This window comes from Myotis daubentonii, chromosome 1, assembly GCF_963259705.1.
Source record: "Myotis daubentonii chromosome 1, mMyoDau2.1, whole genome shotgun sequence".
NCBI classification, from domain to species: Eukaryota; Metazoa; Chordata; class Mammalia; order Chiroptera; family Vespertilionidae; genus Myotis; species Myotis daubentonii.
In genome coordinates this window covers 65,294,308-65,310,404 of record NC_081840.1, presented here as the reverse complement: position 1 = coordinate 65,310,404, position 16,097 = coordinate 65,294,308, and the positions used below count along the sequence as shown (strand labels likewise).

Sequence of the window (16,097 nt, the reverse complement as noted above, 5' to 3'; positions counted from 1 at the left end):
TTGGCTCCCTCCTGCATGCCCCACACTGGGAATCAAGCCCACAACCCAGGCATGTGCCCTTGACCGGAATCGAACCCAGGACCCTTCAGTCCCCAGGCCAATGCTCTATCCACTGAGTCAAACCAGCTAGGGCAAGAGAGACTTCTTATATTAAAACGTCTCTCCTCTTCTTTTTTTTTAAATATATTTTTATTAATTTCAGAGAGAAAGGGAGAGGGAGAGCGAGATAGAAACATCAATGATGAGAGATGATCATTGATTGGCTGCCTCTTGCACGCCCCCTACTGGGGATCAAGCCAGCAACCCGGGCATGTGCCTGACCGGGAATGGAACCATGATCTCCTGGGTCATAGGTCGACACTGAACCACTGAGCCATGCCAGACGGGTTCTCCTCTCCTAATTCATTCATTTACTCATTCCACACAATTTATTGAGCTCCTACAGGTGCCAGGTACTCTTCTACCAATCAAGGAAAATTCTCTCCTCTTCGTTCATTATCCTAGTGAACGAACGAAGCCAAGTCCCTCCCCCCATAGAGCTGATATTCTAGTACTTTCGGAATTAATACACGCTCACTGAGGAATATCGAGCCATATGGTAAAGCAGAAGAAAAATTAACCCATCTTTCCCCACCTATAGGTAATAACGCCTAACTAACATCTGGCATATGTCCTCCCAAGATTTTCTCTATGCATACACTTAAATTTTTATTTTTTACTGTTATCATACTGTATGTACCTCTTCGCAACATGATTTTTTTTAAAACTTAGTTTTATACTCTTAATGTGTCTCCTATAATATTTAAGAGTCTTCCCATGGCGAGAGGCACACTTTCAGGGCGTGGAGGAGTGCCCACCCTCAGCACCCCCAGAAAATGAACCGTGTGAGCCCTGTCTCGGGCGGCAGGACTTTTGCGTCCCAACCCCTGACAGGCTGCCTGGATTTCGCTCCACAGACCGTTGTTCCGGTTCAGTATGAGACGAGGATGGCTTGCGGGCTGGTCCGAGGACACGCCTACTCCGTCACTGGGCTGGAGGAGGTGAGCCTGGCAACACGTGGCGGGATGGGACTTGAGGAGCTACTTGGATTACGCTCCTGACGCCAGGACTTGGCTTTCTGTGTCCCTTTGGAGCCACAGCGCTTGCCTTCTCCAGATCGGGGATCCGCTCAGGGCTCAAGCCAAATGCTGGGGGTTGGAAGGGACCATGGGCACATGCAGGATCTTGCCACTAGATGGCGCTCAGTTTATCATTGTTTTTAGAGCTAAAGCTAGCCATTCCCCCAACATTTCCAAGGAGCAAGTAGAAATCACTTCGGTTTTATGATGTTGATTTCATGGGTTCTCATGCTTCCTGCCCTTCCACGGCCAAAGAGTTACAGTGCTTTGCTCCGGGGACATCTGGCCTTTACTAGCCTTTACTGGGTCAGAGGCAGGATCCTGGTCAGACTGGTTGTGCATATTTGGTCAGGCTGAGCCCTGTGCACAGGGATGGACAGAGCGAGCCATCCTCTGGAGCACCAGGGCACCTTTTTCTGATTGGTCCATCTAGAGGGGACTTTTGTCTGTAGTTCCCCAGCCAGGAGGGGCATTCTTCCTAATTGACACAAGGACACTGACTGTGCTAGCAGGGCCCTACAGTGCATGCCCTGCCTCCTCCCCCAAAGCTCAGAGCCAGATGTTCACCGGGGAAGCCCCTTCTGAGATGTGAGGCGATGGCTAAGCCCTGACCGCCGAGGACTCAGTCCCAAGGTCCTGCCCCTCACCCTGCCGTTCCGGTCTCCTTGACCAGGGCCAGCAGGACAGCCCCCTATGGGATTGTCTCCCCAACCCATCCCAGCCCTCAGGGCAAAACAGAAGACCACCTTTCCAGAAAGGCTCCAGAGCGTGAGAGCTTTTTCTCTTTTGCTCAAGATCATGTTCAAGGATGAGAAGGTGAAGCTGGTGCGGCTGCGGAACCCCTGGGGCCAGGTGGAGTGGACCGGCTCCTGGAGCGATGGGTAGGTGCGGGGACTCCAGGAGTAGGGACAACAGGCCTGGGGCAGGGCTGGGCTGGGTGCAAAGCCGGAAGAGCACTACAAATGTTTGGTCTGAAATTATCTTCAGTTCTGGCCACGTGGCTCCGTTGGTTGGAGTGTCATCCTGTGCACCAAAAGGTTGTGGGTTCAATTTCCCGTCAGGGCACATACCTAGGTTTTGGGTTTGACCCCTAGTTGGGGCATGTGGTGGGGGGGGGGGGGGGGGAGAGCAACCAATTGATGCTTTTCTCTCTCCCCCACCTTTCTTTTCTCAAAAAAAAAAAAATCAATAAAAACACATCCTCGGTGAGGATTTTTTAAAATAAAGTATAATTACCTTCAAAACCAGTGATCCACAGAAGAGAAGAGAGGGTGTGGGCTCCAGAGAAGGGCCTGGCATGGCGCTAGGTGAGCCTGGGAGCCAGAGAGCTTGCTGGTGGCCACTGGTTGGAAAGGAAAGATTCTAGAAAGCATGGGTTAGGTGCCGGTAGGAGGGAGTCTCAACGCGGGGGTCTAGACTAGACAAGTGAGTTCCCTTCTCGGAGTCCCTGCTGCCTTATCTGTAAAATGGGAAGCACGTCGGCACTTCCCAGGGGGCTGTTCGGAGGAGGAGATGTGATCGTGTCTGGAGGGTGCTTGGCCAGGGCTAAGGTTCCCTTCCCCTCACTGTCCCCATAGAAAGGAGCACAAGCCCTTAGAAATAACTTTACTATTTTTCACTAAAGAGCAATAGACTCAGGGCAGCAAAGTTTACAAACACGGAGAATGTGTGATAAAGGCTCCAGAACGTGTGCAAAGCCTTTATGGTCCCCCCCGAGCCGCTGGGTCCTGGCTGTCTCACGGAATGGAGGGCAGTTCCCTGTGCTCCTGTTATTCCCACGGGGGGGGGGGGGGGGGAACAGGGCTCAGCCACGGAGGAAGACCACAGCCAGGCCCTTCCTCAGCCCCCGTGCTTACCTCGACATACCTCTCATCCCAGGCATGATTACTGGTTCATTCAGCCACTCATTGACTTAGCAAGTAAGTGAGCGCCCACTGAATGGCAGGCACGGGTGTAAGCCTGGGGATAGGCCTCCCTCAAGACACTGTGATACGGACCTGGTCCTTGTCTCCCACTGTTTCTTTCACTTCCTCGGGGTTGAGTGTATGCCGGGCCCATGCTGCTGTCTAGGGACTTAGAAATGAACAGAGACACAGCCCCTGCCCTGTCGGCTTTAAGGTCCAGTGGGAAGGACAAACACTAATAATCACTGAGATAAGTGCCATGGCAAGGGTCACAAAGAGGGACCCCGCTCCCAGCTTGGGTAGGACAGGAAGGTGCAAGAAGGCTGCCTGGACGGAGTGGCATTAGGACCAGGTGTGTGTTCTGGGATCTTGGTGCCCCATCAGCTGTGTACTCCACTGGCCCAAGTCTCCCACAGGGACCCGCGCCATGTTCTTCAGCCTCAGAGCTTGGTGTCCAGCCTTCGCAGAGCTGTTTTCTGGGCCGGGGAAGCTCTACTAACTCCGCTCACCCAGTGCCCTCACCTCCACACGGATCACTTCTACTCGGCTCAAGTCTCAGCTGACAGGGGACTTTCTTGAGGAACCCCTTGTTTTAACCCTCTTCCTGCCGAGGCCTCCACTGCAGGGACTGCTGACCGGGGGACCTCCACCCTCAGTCCCTGAAAGGGAGACGCCCCTTCCCCGCTGCGGCCCTCCTCCTGGTCTCAGGACTCCCCTTCCCCCTCCAGCATTCCCTGCTTCTAGGCACTTCCTCACCCCTCACCTTTCCAGGGTCAACCCAGCTTGGTTTCATTCTCCCCAGTGTGGCGGAAATACAGACGTGCTGCTTTTCCTCCCTCTTCAGGAGAGAGTGTGCGCGCGCGCGCGCGCGAAACTGCCCGGCCTTTAAAAACACAAGCGGGGCTGTTTCCGGGGCTGGCAGGGGACAGGGGGTGCTTACATGCCTGGTCTTTCCCTTAGTAACCCGGTCGCTTGTCGGAGGACAGGCACTGTTCTGCAGTCTTGTATGCATTATTTCAGGTACTGCTCATCGCAGCCCTGGGAGTGGATGATATGCAATCCTTCCCCTTTTGCTGCTGAGAAAACAGAAGCTGAGGCGGTCCTGGTGTTATTAAATTGGATTCTCAGTTTATTTATCTCCAGAGCCCAACTCCTAGCTTTAAAGTATGCAGAGGAGTAAAAGATTCAGCCAGAGAAGGGCCAAGCCCTTACCAGCCCATTGAAGGAGTTTGGTTTTCATCCTGAGGCTGGTGGAAAACAATTACTGGGTTTTACAGTGAGGGGATCAGGTCAGATTTGCGTGTGGATGATTCACCCTGGCTGCAATTTGCAGATAAGCTACTCTTTGAACTTTTTCATATCTCTCTGGTACCTCCTATCCCAGTGGTTGGCAAACTGAGGCTCGCGAGCCACACGCGGCTCTTTGGCCCCTTGAGTGTGGCTTAACAGTGCGATTGAAACTTCGTGGCCCATTGCACAGAAGTCGGTATTTTGTGGAAGAGCCACACTCGAGGGGCCAAAGAGCCGCATGTGGCTCACGAGCTGCAGTTTGCCAACCACTGTCCTACCCCAACCCACATCAAGCCTTCCTTTCTCCCGTCCATAATTCTTCCATTTTCCCCTCCAGTTGGAAGGACTGGAGTTTTGTGGACAAAGATGAGAAAGCCCGTCTGCAGCAAGAGGTCGCTGAGGAAGGCGAGTTCTGGTGAGTCCAGGACCAAGGAGGACCCCAAAGGTATGGGATGAGGCAGGGGTTGAAATCACAAACCTCAATTCCCAGACAGAGGCCGTCAGATTCCAGCCCTTGGGGATCTGGGCCCTGTTCTCCTCCAGCCAGAGGCCCAGCAAGGATGAGGTTCTGAGAGGAGCTACCAGGCCCGGTCAATGCGGTGACTGAGCCCGGGGCCAGGCCGGCAGCACGGGCTCCTGCCTTGCCTGTGCCCCTCCACCTTGCATGCTGCTCCAGACTCTTGCTGCCCAGCCTCCCAGAGCTGTTTTCTGGGCCGGGGAAGCTCTACTTACTCTGCTCACCCAATGCCCTCACCTCCACACGGATCACTTCTACTCAGCCTTCCAGTCTCAGCTGCCAGGGAACTTTCTTCAGGAACCCCTTGTCTTCCTTAGGACTGGAATGAATTTATTTGTCATGCTCACCACCCTTGACATTGCTTGCTTAGTTGTTCTTTCCTAACTCTCTCTCATAATGAGCACGGTGCCTGGGTCCCAGTGAGGGTCACACAGTGAGTTTTGGAGAACTGCGTTGCTGCTGAGCTCTGCCGTGAAGGACACATGAGTTCGAGTCGTTACTGAAAGAGATGATAGTTTGGGGCGGACACGCCGGAATGGACAGTGTTTACCCTAAAAAGGGGTGGACAGGGTCCTTTCTGGGACTGTGACCAAGTTCTACTGGACCGTTTTATTGGGCTGTGTTAGCCCAGGAATCTTACCTTTCCACGCCTCCATATGGGTCTCTCTCTCTCTTCTCCCAACCTCTCAGGATGTCCTATGACGATTTCGTCTACCATTTCACAAAGCTGGAGATCTGCAACCTCACCGCTGATGCCCTGGAGTCCGACACGCTTCAGACCTGGACGGTGTCCGTGAATGAGGGCCGCTGGGTGAGGGGCTGCTCTGCTGGCGGCTGCCGCAACTTCCCAGGTGGGAGCAGCTCTGCACCGGGAGGGGGTTGGCGCGGGGGGGGGGAAGGGGGGGGGCCGGGGGTCGAAGCAGAACAAGCTCCAGGTAGAATAACATTAGCGAGTATTTGCCCAGTTTCTAGGCCTAAGACATACATTATCTTAGGAAGCCCTTCCTGTTTTACTGGGAAGGGAACTGCCATGCGGAGGAGTTTGCAATAAGGGGTTGGGAACCACTTTTAAACAGGACATTGTATCAGAATAATACCATACATTGTGCTCATACTGCTGAGGATGGGACTTGGCAGTGGTTCTCAACCTTCTGGCCCTTTAAATACAGTTCCTCATGTTGTAACCCAACCATAAAATTATTTTCGTTGCTACTTCATAACTGTAATGTTGCTACTGTTATGAATCGTAATGTAAATATCTGATATGCAGGATGGTCTTAGGCGACCCCTGTGAAAGGGTCGTTCGACCGCCAAAGGGGTCGCGACCCACAGGTTGAGAAACACGGGACTAGAGGGCCCAGTTAGCAACTACTGCAACAGTTCAAGTCAGAAATAATGAACTCCTAGGCCAAGTCAGGGGAGCAGGGGTGCAGGGAAGAGGGCTGAGGGGAGAAGAGACTGGGTAACATGGGGAAGGAAGAATGAAGGACCTCAAGATTCCCAGCTTGGGGCGTGAGCAGATGGTGTCCGTGCTGCAACGCGTCAGAAGCACAAGAACAAAACACGTGTGTCATTTGTTTTTGGTGGGGTTGAGTATGGGCTTGTAGGGAGGGACGTTTAGTTTGGGACATGGTGTTATGCCCAGATTTCAAGATTCCCAAGAGCCCACCAGGGAGCCAGCGAGTCCGATGCAAAAGCAAAGAGTCTGATTCAAACCCGGGTCTGGCTCCCCTACCCTCCTTACTGGCACAGCAGCAGGTGGCAGAGAGAGACCTAGCCCGATGGGAAGAGGAGTTTTATAGGGGGGTGGAGTAAGGGCAGGAGAGGGGACTGTGGGCCCCGCCGATTGGCCAGGCGCAAGTCGGTGTCTCTTTACACAGGATGTGGTCATCTCCATGGCGTGCACTTCCCTTGATTATCATTGGTTAGTCCAGAGAAATCCTGGGTGTGGCTAGAAGAGGTTTGGGCTTCGGGAAGAAGCCTTGCCGAGCACATGGCTCTGCCCCAAAATGGAGGACCCAGGGTAAGATGGAGGGCGTAGTCCTCGCCCTTTCACATGGAGAGTCTGAGGCACCTGTACAATCACCAGTGAAGACGTGTAATAGAGAGCTGAACGCAGAGACACAGAGGTACTCAGTGTGTATTTGTAGAAGGAAGGGAAGGAAGGCGTCAAAAGAGAGATGGAGGCTGGGACCTAGAGCTCAGGCACCATCCGTCCGTGGAGGGCAGTGAGAAAGTGAAAGTGGGTAAGACAGCCCGGTGGGCACAATGGTGAGCTAGAGAACGGGTCTAGGGCCCCATCCCGGGAACCAGCGACATTGAAGGGACAGGTGAGCAAAGCAAAGCCCTCAGCAGAGACCGAGGATGGACGTGCAGAGAGGAAGGAGGAGGCACACAGCCCGTCAGGGCAGCTCCACCTGTAGAAAGTATAGGTTTCCAGCCGCCCCCACCACCACCATAACAGACCAAAGCCTGATCATTCCTTCACATCCACTGAGCACCTAGATGTGGGAGACAAACACGTTCCCTGTGTCGCATCCCACCACCACCCCCGTTTCTCCCAGAGGCAGATCTGAGTGCACGCTTTCTTTCTGGGCACAGACACTTTCTGGACCAACCCTCAGTACCGCCTGAAGCTCCTGGAGGAGGACGACGACCCCGAGGAAGCAGAGGTGGTCTGCAGCTTCCTGGTGGCCCTGATGCAGAAGAACCGGCGGAAGGACCGGAAGCTGGGGGCCAACCTCTTCACCATCGGCTTCGCCATTTACGAGGTAGGACCAGCTTCGGCCCAAGACACACACCTTCGGGGGGCGGGGGAGGCTCTCAGGGCTCACAGAGAGGTCCTCCGCTCCCCTGACGCTCAGCGACCCTCAGAACTCCGGGCATCAGGCCCACTGTGTCAGAACCGCTTAGATATTTGGAAGGAGTGAAGGAGTGGCTAAAAACCAGGGTGGGGGAGGGAGAGTGGGGCCGGGGCTGGCCACGGGGAGTCAGGCTTATGTATGTGCTCTACAGTTGCTCGTGTTCCCTTCCGACATGCTTTTCGACGCCATTCAGATCTGAGATCCACAGAATCTGAGTGTCGTCTTTTTCTGTTTCTCCTCAAGGTTCCCAAAGAGGTATAGAAGGGCAGCGCCAGCAGCTGTGGGCAGCGTTACCTGGGGCCTGTGTCTGCTGTGGCACTTCGGGAAGCTTCCTGGTGGGGTGTGTGGGCAGGACTGTGATAGGAGAGGGCCTCGCCTGCGTCCCTCAACTCCAGAGCAGGGCCATGACCACCTGACTACCACCCTCACGCTGTGGCCCTCCCCTCAGAGACGGCCACACACATGCTTTCACGCATTCATGGTCACTTGTTCACACTCATACACACGCTTGCTCACATGTACATTCATACTCACACAATTACACACTCGCCCATCGTCACACAGACACTTTCTAAGGGGGACCGCCCTCTTTGGGATGGCGGAGTTGCCTCCCTCGGACCACAGCTAAGGGCCCTCCTGCCTCCTGGGGTCCTTCGCTGGCCTGGAGGCAACTGGAGTTGACCAGCAGAGCTTCCGGTAAGTGATCCTGAGGGCGGGAATGATAGACTTGACCTTCTGAATCACAACAGAAGAGGAGGAAATGGGTAGGGAGCCCCAGGGCACTGAGCTATTTCACGGGTCATGACTGCACTGGGTGACCAGGGAGTGGGGAAGGGAGCCCTGGGGGGACGGCTGCAGGACAGGCACCCCTCCCTCCCGAGGGGCTCAGGTGGGCTCTTCTCTCCTCAGATGCACGGGAACAAGCAGCACCTTCAGAAGGACTTCTTCCTGTACAACGCCTCCAAGGCCAGGAGCAAGACCTACATCAACATGCGGGAGGTGTCCGAGCGCTTCCGCCTGCCTCCCAGCGAGTACGTCATCGTGCCCTCCACCTACGAGCCCCACCAGGAGGGAGAATTCATCCTCCGGGTCTTCTCTGAGAAGAGGAACCTCTCTGAGTGAGTCCCAGCCCGCTGTCCACCTGCCCCTGAAGCCCACGTGACCCCCTCCAGAGCCTGGAGGCCCGAGGCTGCCAGACTGGCTCCACCAGGAGTCCTGGGCCAGGCTGGCCAGGCTGCACCTCTCCCTCCGCTTCTGAGCCACTGGCCACATCTTCCCTCTTCATTCATTCATTCATTCATTCATTCATTCGTCAGTCAATCATCCCACAGATGTTGAGGATAGAGCAGTGAACTGAACAGAAATAAATCCTTGCCCTCATGGAGAGTAACATGCTAGCATGAGACCACAAGGTATAGGAAAAGATAGAAATAATATAGTATGTTAGAGTCTGATAAGTGATAAGGAGAGAAAATAAAGTAGGAGCTGTTGGGGATAATTGAACGTTGAGGTAGGGTAGCCAAGGAAGCCAGCAAGGCCCCATGCTGCCCTCTTGGCCACCACAGATGTGTTCCCGGGCCCTGCCACGCTGGTCTGTGTCCCTGAAAGCAGCAGAGGTCTATGAGCAGGTGGCTGGGTCATGCCTTTGGGGAGCTCTCGGCAAAGCCAGCGAGAACCCGTGTGTCCGCACTTGGCCGCTAGGGATGGCGCCTGCGTGGGACTGGCTCCTGGGGTGGGGGTGTTAGTGCCGGGGCTTCTCTTGAGCTCAGTCCCGACTTAGCTCTGAGAAGTCATGTGACCTGAGCAAGTCCTCTCTGTGCTTCCTACCTGCTCCCGGTGACACTGAGCCCCCGTGTTTGTGTTCCTCACAGGGATGTTGAAAATACAATCTCCGTGGACCGGCCAGTGGTGAGTGTTTTAGCTCTTAGATACGAGAAGGTCCAGGGGACAGCTGGGCAGTCGAGGGGAGAGGGGATATTGGCAGAGAGAGATGGGAGTCTGGGGTGTGTGCAGCGATGACTCCGTCTTACTGCAACTTCTGTTTGGCATGACCAGAAAGAATGGATGGACCTTGTGGTCCCGGGCCTATTTCGTCAGTCCAGGGCAGGGGTCCTCAAACTTTTTACACAGGGGGCCAGTTCACTGTCCCTCAGACCGTTGGAGGGCCGGACTATAGTTTTAAAAGAACTATGAACAAATTCCTATGCACACTGCACATATCTTATTTTGAAGTAAAAAAACAAAACGGGAACAAATACAATATTTGTATTTGCATGTGGCCCACGGGCCGTAGTTTGAGGACCCTGGTCCAGGGGCTAGGAAGTACGGAAGAGAGTTTGAACCATTAAAAGGGGAGGGGGCCCTGGCCGGTTTGGCTCAGTGGATAGAGTGTCGGCCTGCGGGCTGAATGGTCCCAGGTTCGATTCTGGCCAAGGGCATGTACCTTGGTTGCGGGCACATCCCCAGTAGGGGGTGTGCAGGAGGCAGCTGATGGATGTGTCTCTCTCATCGATGTTTCTAACTCTCTATCCCTCTCCCTTCTTCTCTGTAAAAATTCAATAAAATACTTTTTTAAAAAAGGGGGGAGGAAGGGGATCAAAGCCACAGGAAGCAATGATAAGCAGCAGCTGATACTGGATTATGAGGCACAAGCTCACATAGAGAAAAAAAGGACACAGCTCTGCAGTCAGCATCAAAACCTGGGTCCAGTACCCGGACAATCACATAAACCCTCCAAGTCCATTTCCTGCTCTTTAAAATGGGTGCCTGACCAGGCTTTTGTCAGGTTTGAATCAACGAGATCATGTACGTGAGGTGTCTGGCGCAGCCCGCGCCCTCAAATGGTGGTTGTTATTCGTGTGTGATCTACTTCACCAGGTACTTCTCACGTGTGTCCTCTCACTTGATCCTCGCAAGGTTTCTCAGATGTAATAAGGTTATTACCCCTGGTTTTCAAGTAAGGCAGCGGAGATTCAGTGAAGTTAAGTGACTCCCTGGAATTCACACAGCCCTTAAGCTAAGCAAGGCTCGCAGCCGGATTCTCTGAACGCGCCCTCCCCCCAGCGCCATGCTGAGGCCTGTCGGGGCAGGAGGCCAGAGTTAGCACTAAGCTGGTGTATATTGGGGTCCCCTTGTGTTGAGGAGTCTGGCTGCCTTGGGGCTTTGGGTCCTGGTTGGTAAGTAGTCCCTTGTGCTCTGTGGGTGTGTCCTGGGCCAATTAGGAGACAGCAAAAGCCGCACTGAACTGTCAGCTGGGGCATGACATTCGTGGTTCTAATCCTGACCCTGTCCCGGGGCCAGATCTCCAAGTGCCTGCTGGATGATCGCAGACGTTGTTTTTAGTACGAAGTGCACTTGGCGCTATTCTTATCCTCTGGACGTTGGTCATCATGTACAGTGTTTATCAGCAGTTGCAAACCCGAAAGCTCATGGGAGCTGCATGTTACCTAACTGAGCAGAGCAAGCAGGCGTAGGGTTTTGGTGCCCTGCAGTGGCCTGCAGCTCAGAGCTGACACCTGGCTCCTGTGTTGGAGGGCTGACAGGCATGGTGGCGTCCGGGAGGGTGCAGAGCAGCGGCTCTCCCAGAGGGTGGCCACAGGGGGCTCAGGCTGCCTGACCTAATTTTACAAAAGAAGCCCCAAACCTGGGTTTCCACCAAGTCTCCCCATGTTAAGTATTTGCTTAAAAACAAACAAAACAACAACAACACAAAACCCCAAACTCTATACATCAAACAAAATTCATTTTGGGGCCAGTGTGGGTTAGCTACCTTTTCGGTGTTTTAGTCATCACCTTCATTAAAAGAATACATTAGGTAGAAGCTCCCTTTCCGTAGCAGCGTCCAGTAGCAGAGGGAGCTGTGGGAATAAGCCGCAGCGGCTGCCAGTCTCGGGCTGGAGAAGCCTCCTCTCCCTTCGCCGCCCGGCCCCTTTGGGCTCCGTGTGACCTGGATCTCTAGACCCCAGAACCCACCCGAAGTGCAGAACAAGGCCACAGGAAGCCAAGGGCCAGAGGATTCTCTGGAAACTTGCTTTTCACCTAATCTGCATGTACTGTTTTCTTTCCTTGTGCAGAAAAAGAAAAAACCCAAGGTGGGTGTCACGGGGTGAGTGGGTCGGCAGCACGGAGTTTCTGTGCACGTGTGTGTGTGTGTGTGTGTGTGTGTGTGTGTGTGCGCACGCCCACCAGCCTCACCTCTTCCCCTGCTGCCCCACCTCCTCCTTCCCCATTGCAGCTCTGGGTGCAGAACAGTGAGAGCTAACACCTTCTGAGTGAAGGCTGTGGACCAGGCCCTCTCCCAGGTGCTTTCTGTGGGTAAACTCAGTCCGTAACAACCCTATGGGAGTGGTGCTGTCATTATCCCCCTTTTCAGAGGAAGAGGCAGTACAGACAGACTGACTGACTGACCCAAGGCCACAGAGCCAGTGAGTGGCAGTCAGCACAGAGGCAGGTGCAGAGGGTGCACTCTGAAGCAGCAATGCTAGACTGCCTGCCCCTCACATGAGGGAGGCAGTGAAATGGGTCTGGCATGGGGGTCTTGCAGAAACCAAAAGGAGCCCCTTGTTCTCAGAAGTGGGCCCAGCAATGCTAAGCACGGCTTGATTCTTCGGGGGAATGGCAACGGGCTCCATTCCTCAGGTACACACAGTGAGATAACGGGGGGGTTCCCATGGGAGTGAGGGTCTCGGATGCCAGCTGCCTGCTCTGTAGACAGGCCAGTTCCTCCCCCCTCCTCTCCTTTTCCTGCCTGCTCCCCACTTCTCCGTTTTACTCAGCCTTCCGGGAAGGGGTGGGAGAGGGTATCTAGAGGGGCTACGTCACTGCCGGGGCCCTTATTCAGGGGAAGCAGCTTCTAGACAATGGCCTCTCACTCTGAACCTAGGACCCCTCTAACTCATGGGTCTTGAGAGACTCTACGTGCTGCCTGTGTCCAGAGGGCAAAGGGCAGAGCAGGGAGAGCCTCCACCCTCACAGCCCTAGAGGAGCTGCTCAACCTCACTGGCTTACGGGGGGAAAGGAATGAGAGCTACCTACTGGGCCCCTTTCCCTCCTGGGATCTTGGGGCGTCACCCTGACTCACCAGGGCCTGCGACGGCCCCTCCTGGGTTTCCTGGTTATAATCACTCTGCTGTAAGGACACCGTTGCTAATGGTGACCGTGGGGCTAAGAGCATCTCAAGGGCCTCAGACCAAAGCTTTCATTCCCCCTGTGACCAGGGACCGTTTCCTCTGTGTGCCTTTGGGACTGAAATTCAAACTCAAACTCCCCAACCCATCCTTGTCCCATTTATCCCATCACTTCCCCTGGCCTCCGGGGCAGTAGTGCCTCTGATAGAACTTTGGTTTGACTGCCCAGAGTATCATCCAGAAATGATTGACCTTTGGACATCTTTGAGCAATGGCCACAGGTCATCAGACAATGTTTGGGGTTGGTGTTTATGGCAGCATCTGGAAGGACCCATCCACGCGGTCCTCCAAGCAGTGGTGCTGGGGCAGACCAGAGCTGACATCCATCAAGCACCTACCGCGCATCAGGCACTGTGCTGGGGGCAAACATAGTTTTTGATCACAACAGTATCTACAAAGTAGGTGCTGTCACTATTCCTTTCATAGGTGAGGACAAAGATTCAGAGAAGTGAAGCGACTTGCCCAAGGACATGTAACTGATGAGAGGGAAAATGGAACTGGAAATCACATCTGTCTGCCCAAAGCCCATGTGTCCTGCCCTCACCTCTCTTTAGTGCAGGCCTCTTACACCCAAAGCCTGTGTCATCCGGATGCACACTTGGGCCTGAAGATATGTGCCTGGCATGGCCACAAACGCCCCCTCAGACTGACCCCCGTGCTCTGGGATCCCCACACACTTCAGTTGCTTGGGCAAGACCCTTTGCTTAAAAGGCAAAGCAAGCCAGGGCCATTGGAGCCCGCTAAGAGCCAAAACTTGGGGGGGGGGGGGGCCTGTGTCCCTAGGTTTGTCCATTCTTGCTCTCCTAGATGGACATCAGGAAAGGCAGATGGGATGCATAGACCAGTGGGTTCCTGTCCTGCTCCTGTCCGCCTCCTTGCTCTCTGCACTGCAGCCATGGTCCTACCTCCCAGCCTTCCTCTGCTTCTGCAGGGTGCACAGCACCAGCCAGGACTGACGCAGCACGCAGCTGCTTTCCACCCCCACGTAACGTCTTCGCTTGCATGAGCATGTCTTGAAAAATATCCCTTATATTTGTGTAGCATCTTAAATGTTCTGCAGCCCACTTTTTCATTCAGTATCTCAGGTGACCCCCATAAGAGCCCCATGAGAAGTGTAGGGCAGGATTCACCGTGCATATAATGGATAAGTAAACTGAAGCCCGAGAGGGTATTTCTCCTATGTGATGGCCAGCCCCGTGTTCTAACCTCTCACCCGCTGGCCATGCCACTAATCAGAGTCCTTTTTCAACTTGTCCCCTGCAGACTCCTAGCGGCTCCTTGGAGGTGCGTTAACTGCCCTGATGGTGCAGGGGCACCGAGGGAATAGACTCTGCCCTCTTCATCAAGCAGAGACGCTCTGGTTTGGTTTGGTTTGGTTTTAGAAGCTCTGTTTTTAATGACTTTACATACACCGGGCTTCTGGGGAAATCACAGTATCTGAAAACCACTGCACCAGATCATGTTGCATTTAGCAGTCTTAGCATTTTCACATGTGCTCACTGCCTTGTTTAACCCCCATAACTTCATCATGAGCAGCTAAGGAGCTGAGGTCCAGGGAGGCTTGGCATCTTCCCCACGGCTTGTTAGTGGCCGAAATAGGGCTTGAAGTGACTGAGGTTCAGGAGCTCCTACCTGCTCGTTCCCTCTTCGCTGGGCCAGCTGCTCCGGAGGAGGCTGCCCACCTGTCTCCTCGGCCTCTAACCCTGGCTTCCTTCCTGCCCTCCCCCTGCCCCCCTCTGCAGCCTATCATCTTCGTTTCGGACAGAGCAAACAGCAACAAGGAACTGAGTGTGGACCAGGAAGCAGAGGAGGGCAAAGACAAAACAGGCCCTGATAAGCCAGAGAAATCCCCACAGGTTCTGAGCATGCGGCATGAATGGGGTGGCCGGCACACACTGGGGTCTTCTATGCTTTTGGGGTGCTCAAGTTGGAGGGGACCAAGGGTGGGGTGTCTCTAACATCAAGCAGATGGATTTATGTCACTGACCTTTTTCCCTCACCAAGTTCTTCTAAAATTTGGGGTGCTGTTTTGGGGGTTGGCAGCCACATCCAGGCAGTCCCAGGCCTGGGAAGGACGGGCTGAGCTCCCTGCTGGGGCCTGTCCAGCAGGACGATGAGGGAAGCGGGGCAGCAGAGCCTGAGACAGAACAGCTCCTGTCTCCTGGTGTCCTCGGGCTCGTAACCAGGGGGTTCAGTAGCAGGAAAGGGGCTGACATGAGAGATATCAAGTCCTCCAGAGCCAAGGGGAGGGCTAGCCTGGAGTGGGGAGAAGTGTCATCTTATGGTTAGTGGAGGTGGGGCTAAGGGACAAAGGCCCATAGACCAATCCAGGGCCACCTCCACTGGGTGGGGGGGGGGGGGGGGCAGGGGCCCTCTGAGGGCTGGGCCTTGACAGAGGCAGCTGGGAGATGTCAGAATGGTCTGGCCCCCCTTGTCCTGCTGGGACTCGACTGGTTGGGATGGTCAGGCTCACAACAGTGGAGAGGCTCTAGCTGGTGGGGACGGGGAAAGGGACCACAGGGGCTGTCTGCATGTCTGCACGGCTGAGTCTCCTGTCTGGGTGTCTGGGCCGGGGAGGTATGGAGTGAAGGGTCGCTGGCGCCTAGATGACTCTCATGCCTGCTCACGACGTTTGACCGGGAAGGCGCATTGCCCTGTACGCAGCCCCTGCTGCCCCTTGGGGCCGTTGTACGCACTCTGGCTCCTTCAGGCCCGAAGAGACTTTCCTCAGGGTCTGTCCATCCCCCACCCGTGAGCCAGCTTTCCCTTGTGCTTCCGCAGCCACGGCCTGGCAACACTGACCAGGAAACTGAAGAGCAGCAGCACTTCCAGAACATTTTCAAGCAAATAGCGGGTGATGTGAGTACCTCCAACTCCAACTTCCACAGACACTCCTCACACGACCAGTTACTTCATCATCATTCAGTAGAGGTCGTTTGGGTGGAAACAGGGGATATATGTGGGTAGCACAGACATCCCCAAGTCAAGTCCTTGAGTTTTGGACAAACACACCCGTGGGGTGGCTCAGAGGCCTTTTGGCTGAGCTGCCCACTGCAGTCTTGACAGCCCGGGTGCAATGTCCGTCTTCCACAAAAAAGCCCCGCTTCCCAATGGCAATAGCACTGACAGGGACTGTACAGGCAGGGGCAGCCGGAATTCATTTTGCAAAGCCTCTGCCCAGCAGCTCTGTTCTCTTGAACGTGACTCCCCTCCCTTCC

At 54.6% G+C, this 16,097-nt stretch overlaps 1 protein-coding gene across 4 annotated transcripts in view; it reads left to right on the top strand.

The window, feature by feature from the left end:
• The window catches only part of CAPN3 (calpain 3), a 51,229-nt gene that overhangs the window by 32,649 nt on the left and 2,483 nt on the right, over positions 1-16,097 (top strand). For 2 of the 4 annotated variants that reach the window (XM_059704334.1, XM_059704324.1), the window contains 11 exons: positions 957-1,040; positions 1,914-1,999; positions 4,650-4,727; positions 5,520-5,680; positions 7,431-7,600; positions 7,937-7,948; positions 8,603-8,811; positions 9,565-9,601; positions 11,767-11,784; positions 14,622-14,735; positions 15,661-15,738. In XM_059704334.1, coding sequence (XP_059560317.1) covers positions 957-1,040; positions 1,914-1,999; positions 4,650-4,727; positions 5,520-5,680; positions 7,431-7,600; positions 7,937-7,948; positions 8,603-8,811; positions 9,565-9,601; positions 11,767-11,784; positions 14,622-14,735; positions 15,661-15,738 — 1,047 coding nt within the window. The remainder of the gene's footprint in view (positions 1-956; positions 1,041-1,913; positions 2,000-4,649; positions 4,728-5,519; positions 5,681-7,430; positions 7,601-7,936; positions 7,949-8,602; positions 8,812-9,564; positions 9,602-11,766; positions 11,785-14,621; positions 14,736-15,660; positions 15,739-16,097) is intronic. The other 2 variants (XM_059704356.1, XM_059704346.1) reach the window with 1 other exon arrangement.